The following is a 7,078-nucleotide window of genomic DNA, read 5'->3' as shown; positions in this document are numbered from 1 at the left end:
GGTATAACAGCTCAAACTCATAATCTTTCAAGAATTTCATCCATCTCCTTTGTCTCATATTCAATTCTTTTTTATCAAAGAGATACTTGAGGCTCTTGTGATCACTGAAAACTTGGAACTGGGCTACATACAAGTAGTGCCTCCAAATCTTTAACGCAAAAAACCACAGCTGCCAATTCTAGGTCATGTGTAGGGTAGTCCTTCTCATGAGTCTTCAACTGCCGAGAAGCATAAGCAACTACCTTTCTCTCTTGCATAAGCACACAGCCCAATCCTTGGTGAGAGGCATCACAAAAGACTTCAAAAGGTTTTCCAGTGTCAGGAATAACCAATACTAGAGCGCTCGTCAATTTCTGCTTCAGTTCTTGAAAACTGGATTCACACCGATCGGTCCATGCGAAAGGATGATCTTTTCTGGTCAGCTGAGTTAACGACGCTACTATCTTAGAGAAACCTTCCATGAACCGCCTATAGTAGCCCGCCAATCCCACAAAGCTTCTAACCTTAGTGACCGAACGGGGACTCTTCCATTATAGTACAACTTGCACCTTTGTTGGATCCACCGAGATACCTTCAGCCGATATCACATGCCCTAAAAACTGCACTTCTTCCATCCAGAATTCGCAGTTGGAGAGCTTCGCATATAACTGCTTTTCTCTTAACACATCGAGAACTATCCTCAAATGTTCTTCATGCTCTTCACGGCTCTTGGAATAAATGAGGATATCATCAATAAAAACGACCACAAACTTGTCCAGGAAAGGTCTAAAAATGCAATTCATATAATCCATGAATATCGCTGGAGCATTAGTAACACCAAATGACATTACTACATACTCATAGTGACCATACCGAGATCTGAATGCAGTCTTCTGGACGTCTCCTTCCTTAACCAAAATCTGGTGATATCTTGATCTTAAATCAATCTTAGAAAATACAGTAGCCTCATGCACTTGATCTAACAAATCATCAATTCTTGGCAAGGGGTACCTGTATCTGATTGTCAGCTTGTTCAATTGTCTATAATCAACACAAAGCCGAGAGCTGTCATCCTTCTTCTTAACAAGTAGCACAGGAGCACCCCACGGTGATGCACTTGGCCGAATGAATTGCTTCTCCATTAACTCTTCAATCTGCTTCTTGAGCTCAACCAACTCTGATAGAGTCATTCGGTATGGCGCTATAGATACTGGTCCTGCTTCAAACACCAGATCTATGGAGAATTCCACTTCTCTCGAAGGAGGTAATCCTGGCATCTCTTCAGGAAAAACATCCAGGAATTACATTACAACCGAACGGTTTTCACTCTGCCCACCTTGTACCGAACGGTTTGAACGTTGCTCTCCTTCAATCACTTCCAAATGAGACAGTATCAAGAAGCAACTAGCGCCTTCCATTAGATCTACCCTCAGTTGACCGATAGACAATGACAGGTTCTCTTCTTCACTAGGAAAAATCAACTTCTTCTCTCCGCAATCAATAAGAATGTGATTGGCAGTCAACCATTCCATTTCTAGAATTACCTCTAAGCCTTTGAGAGGTAAGCAAATAAGATTTATCTTAAATCTACGCCCATCAACCTCAATAGGACATTTAATGCACACAGTAGACGTCCTAACCTCACCAGTTGTTGGGGTTGACACCACCAAATCAAACTTCATCTCACTCTCGGTCAATCCCAATTTCTCAACACATGCCTTCGAGATGAAGGAATGTGTTGCCCCCGAATCAAACAGCACACAGCAAGAAACACCAAACAGCAAGCAAGTACTGATAATGAGGTTACCTAAACTTGTTGCTTCAGCTCCCGTCAATGCATAGACGCGTCCCACTGCTTGTGCTCAGCCACCACATCTTGGTTGACTTCTTCCAGCATTTGAAGGCCTTAAAACTCCTCTCCTTCCCATATTACACTCACTCTCCACATGATCATTCCTTCTACACCGAATGCAAAACTTTCCTCCCACCAACTGAGGACACGCAGACTTGTAATGGGGTCCTCCACAATGAAAACAAGCTACTGATCCTTGTTGTCCAAACTGACCAACCGAACCCGAGGACTGAGAAGAAGAACCAACATTTGTAGAAGGCAAAGGCCGAGTATAAGGGGTTTTCCTCAGACCCGAACTGTTCTTGGAAGAAATTGGACCCCGAACGTTCTGCTGCTGCAGCTTCCTTTGTTGTTCCACCTCCAACGTGTTTTTCTCCAACACCTTGGCTCGTTCCACCATTGCAGGAAACGACTTAATACACAAACTGGAGATCAACAATTTCAGATCACTCCTCAACACATTCTCAAACTTCCGACACTGCGACTCTTCATTTGTGGCCATCGTATTAAATCTCACCAGATGCTTAAACTTATCGGTATACTCTGATACTGACATTCCTCTTTGCACCAACTGAAGAAATTCAACCTCTTTAGCGAACCAGACGCTATCTGGGAAGTACTCTTCATAAAACTTGTTCTTGAAAACTTCCCAAGAGATGGGAATATGGCTTCCTTCTAATATCAACTTCATGTTATTCCATCAATGACTGGCCTCCCCTGTCAAAAGATACTCGGTATATGCCAGCCTGTAGTCCTTCGGGCATCTCTTGGCATTGTAAATTCTTTCCATGTCTCGTAACCACTGATCGGCTTCATCCGGAAGACACTTTCCACTAAACTTGGTCGGATGGTGCTAAAGAAAACTCTTCAAACTCCACTCGTGAGAAGGTTGAGATGCCATTTTCTTTTTAACAGAGAAAAAGAACCATCAGATTAACTAAAGAGGATCAGAATACTATCTAAACCTAACAGTGAGTACACAACACAAGCATGGCATACTCATTACCTATAGGATTCCTAAGGAAATAACTGGTCTGATACCATTAAATGTAACATTCCAAAAATATAGTATAAAACCATACCATAGAATATTCACAATTAACAATATTAGAGTTCACTTCTGGAAGAGAATAAGTACGTTTATGGCCGAACGACCTTACAACAATACTTGAGAATTTAACCTTTACAAAACGACGGTCTAGACCGAACGGTTCCAAGACTAAGCTTACACCGATCAGTTATACAAAATAGAACCAATTCTAACGACCGAACGGTCCTATGGTTCAGCTTTCACTTCCACTTCTTCTAGAGCCAGTAGACACACTTCCCCTTCTACTCACATCCACAGGATGATCATTGCAACAGGACGGCCGAACGGACAATACAGACAAGACAGGAAAGTAGGGTAAGCTTATGTAATTTAATTAAATTCAGTAAAACATATATTTCACATAATTCTGATATACATCAATAAGTCAATAATGCAATCATCCAATCATACATTTCCAACCATAATTATATGTCAATGCATGCAATGACCGACCACTTTACTCTGACTGTCCAGATTGTATGAATTCTGTGTAGCTACGACGTTTTTTCACCTGGGTGATGTAATGGCTGGGATACCCTCAATAGCTACCACCCAAGGTTAGTCCGTTCCGCCCAAGTTCACCTTATGGTCTAGAACCTCCTGCCATTCCCACACATGAGTTACTCTTCTCTACGTGAGAATGAGAAATCACGGAATATCAGGATAAACGCCAGCTAAGCTTTGTCCACATTCATACTTTACCATTCCAATACCATTCATGAGATATTCCTCCTTGGAATTCTCTTTTACATCCATATACCTCAATTCATATAACTCTTTAATATCATCATACTTAACTATCACTTCAATCAAACAGAATGATAAAATAAAATACTAATCATGAACAAGACCGAAAGAGGTATTATCATGTTTATGAACGAGACCGAATGGAATAACACTCCTTAGTAACTAACATGACCGAACGCTATTTACCAAATTAACCACTTCATTGACCCGACTCCTAAGAGTTTAAACCGAACACTACTAAGCCTAGGCCGAATACTAAGATTCTAGGCCGAACACCATTTATTAAGGTCGAATACTGTTTGACACCGAATACCAGTAGCAAACTGAATACTATGAAGAAATCGAGAACTAGTACGATACCGAGCACTAATAATACTTATCTTTAGTCTAAGACCGAACACTGAAGAGACTGAGTGCTAGTCTCAGACCTAGCACTATAGAGATCGAACACTCTAGCTAATAGAAATATATATATATATATATATATATATATATATATATATAAAGCCGACCACGAAAACAACCTAACATCTATTCACATACTGAAAACGACTATAATATTGATTACTTAACTTATTTGAATACCCTGACTAGGCTGATGACTAAGTAGAAATAGAAAACTAAACTTAAACTAAGTATTTAGTGTTCAAACGTACCAATAAAAGACCGAACGGTCATTAAGTTAAATTCTCTTCAGAAGGAGAATCCACTTAAGACCAAACACACCAAAGGAAAACCGAACGGTCTCGAATGACTCTCGATTACAGTTTACAGAATTCTGCAAATTATTGCAGAATCACGATCAAACTACATTCCTACCCAATTTATATCTTTTCATCAATCATCATTACATGCAAACAAACATGGAATATTTCAACATCAACCAAATAATCAAACATAACATCATTCTAGCATGGTAACAATCATAAAACGAGAATCACAATTAAATTACAAGCATCTCTTACCTCGAAACCCAGAGAATGCTAAGTTTTCACAGTATTGACTATACCCCAACTAACTGCTACGGCTTCCTACAAGATTTTGATCGGTGCAGAAGAACCAACCATGGAATCAAAGATAGAAAACAGTTTCAGAGATGAGCTTGATGAACGCATGCAAGACCAAACAGTACTTTGCATGTGACAAGAATGCATGGACCATAAAAGACGACGAGATTGGACTTACCACTTCAAAACCGCAACTTGATCGTCTAAATGAAAGTCCTTGAGGCCAGGAAAGCTCAGACGTTGCCTGAATGGTGATCGGAAGAAGAAAAAGATGAGAATTCTTAGAGAGAAGATGGAGGAATCTAGAGAGAAGGAGGAGAAAATGAGGTTCAGTAGTTTGGAGAAGAAGGGTGCATGCAGAAAGTGGGACCGGATTTTAAAATTTCAACTTATATACCCCCTGCATAAACCGATTGGTCCACTCTCCTACAGCCACCTGTCTTCCATTTCCTGAGTTTCATTTTCCCTCTTGCGGACACCTGATTTCCACTATGTTGGGGAATTTAATGGCCCTAACACTAGCCATATTGAATTAATTATAATAAAATTCATATTAAATTCTATTTATAATTACTAAATATTATATATATATATATATATTGATTATTAAAGAGAAAAATTTAGTGATAGAATTGAAGTATGAATTTAACTCGTATATTAAAAGAAAAAAATAATATATAATAAAAAAATCCATAAACTTATTATTCATAAATTCGTTATATTTTTCACATAACAAAATTAGATGACTATGTTGGTGCATAATTTTTTTGTATAAGCAAGCAATCAAGTTTATGAAACCTTTTACAAAGTTTATGTTATTGTGATTAAAATAGTTGTAGATAGTTCTTTAACAAGTTAAAAGCACTTAGATTTGTTATACATTAGGAGTTAATTGCATTTTTTCTTGTATTCAAAATGAATATCTTTTTCAAAAAGAAGACTTATGGGCTAGCTCTATCTCATAGGTTTTTGTGGAGAGTATTGCTCCTTCCACCACCACCAAATGTTCTCTACACAACCTCATGCCTAATTTTCCCTTCTTATCATTTAATTATTGCATAGTAAAACGAATGTCGACATCCGTTTCACCTTCAACGGATGTTGATATCCGTGAACGGATTTTCAGATCCGTAGAAGGTTACATCTTTTAACTTATTTTTTTGTTATTTTAGTTTATTGTTTTTATTTTAGATTTTATTTTAATAATGTTTTTTATTTGTATACATTTATGTTTTTGTATTTTTTATTTTATTTGTATATATTTAGTAATGATTATTTTCATTAAATAAAATAAAATTAATTTACGTATAATTACATAACATATTATATAAAAACAAAAAAAATTAAATACTCTATAAATAATTTTAAAATACAATAAACTAAAAAATAAAAAATAAACATAAACTTTGAACGGACGTGGTTACATCCGTTAATAGATGTGGCATATCCGTTTAACATAATCAATTAAAAAATAATACAATTTAATTAATTATTTCATTAAATAAAATAAAATTAATTTATATATAATTACGTAACAAATTTTAAAAAAATTAAATAATATCTATACATTAATTTAAAATACAATAAATTAATAAACTAAAAACAAAAAAAAAATAAACCTTGAACGGATGTGGCCACATCCATCTGTTTAACATAATCAATTAAAAAAATAATACAATTTAATTAAATTAATAATAATTCGTTAAATAAAATAAAATTAATTTATATATAATTACGTAAAAAATTTTAAAATAATAATATATATATATATATTAATTTTGAAATACAATAAATTAATAAACTAAAAATTAAAATAAATAAAAAATAAAAAACATAAACCTTGAACGGGTGTGGCCACATCTGTTAATGGACGTGACATATCCGTTTAACATAATCAATTAAAAAATAATACAATTTAATTAAATTAATAATTATTATTTCATTAAATAAAATAAAATTAATTTATATATAATTACGTAACAAATTTCAAAAAATTTAAATAATATCTATATATTAATTTAAATCACAATAAATTTAAAACTAAAAAACATAAACTTTGAACGGATGTGGCCAAATCCGTTAACGGATGTCGAAATCTGTTGAAGAATTTTTTCTTCAATGTATGTCGACATCCGTTAAAGAAAAGAAGCGGAGGTGTAGGATTTTTTAAAATATAAAGGATAGTTTTGGAATTTTTGAAAAATATGGTGGTGTAGGGAGCAATGTGGGGTGGTGTATGGAGTAATCCTCTTTTGTAGATATTTGGGTCTTGTGTGCGTTTTCAATGGAGTTTTTTTATCATGTGAGTTTTTCTGGCCCTAGTTCTCGTGGGTAAGGGCCAAACCATGTGAGAGAAGCCAAATTGACTAAATTATCTAGAAAAAACCTAATAATTATTGTGTT

General features: G+C 35.4%; 1 protein-coding gene across 1 annotated transcript; it reads right to left on the bottom strand.

The window, feature by feature from the left end:
• Nucleotides 1–1,841: 1,841 nt before the first annotated feature.
• LOC108339108 (uncharacterized) lies at nt 1,842–2,522 on the bottom strand. The gene has a single exon (XM_017576258.1). It carries the CDS (start codon nt 2,520–2,522, stop codon nt 1,842–1,844), a length of 681 nt encoding a protein of 226 aa, XP_017431747.1.
• Between the last annotated feature and the right edge of the window lie 4,556 nt (nt 2,523–7,078).

Source organism: Vigna angularis, chromosome 5 (assembly GCF_016808095.1).
Source record: "Vigna angularis cultivar LongXiaoDou No.4 chromosome 5, ASM1680809v1, whole genome shotgun sequence".
Classification (NCBI taxonomy): Eukaryota; Viridiplantae; Streptophyta; class Magnoliopsida; order Fabales; family Fabaceae; genus Vigna; species Vigna angularis.
This window is presented reverse-complemented; position numbering and strand designations above follow the sequence as displayed.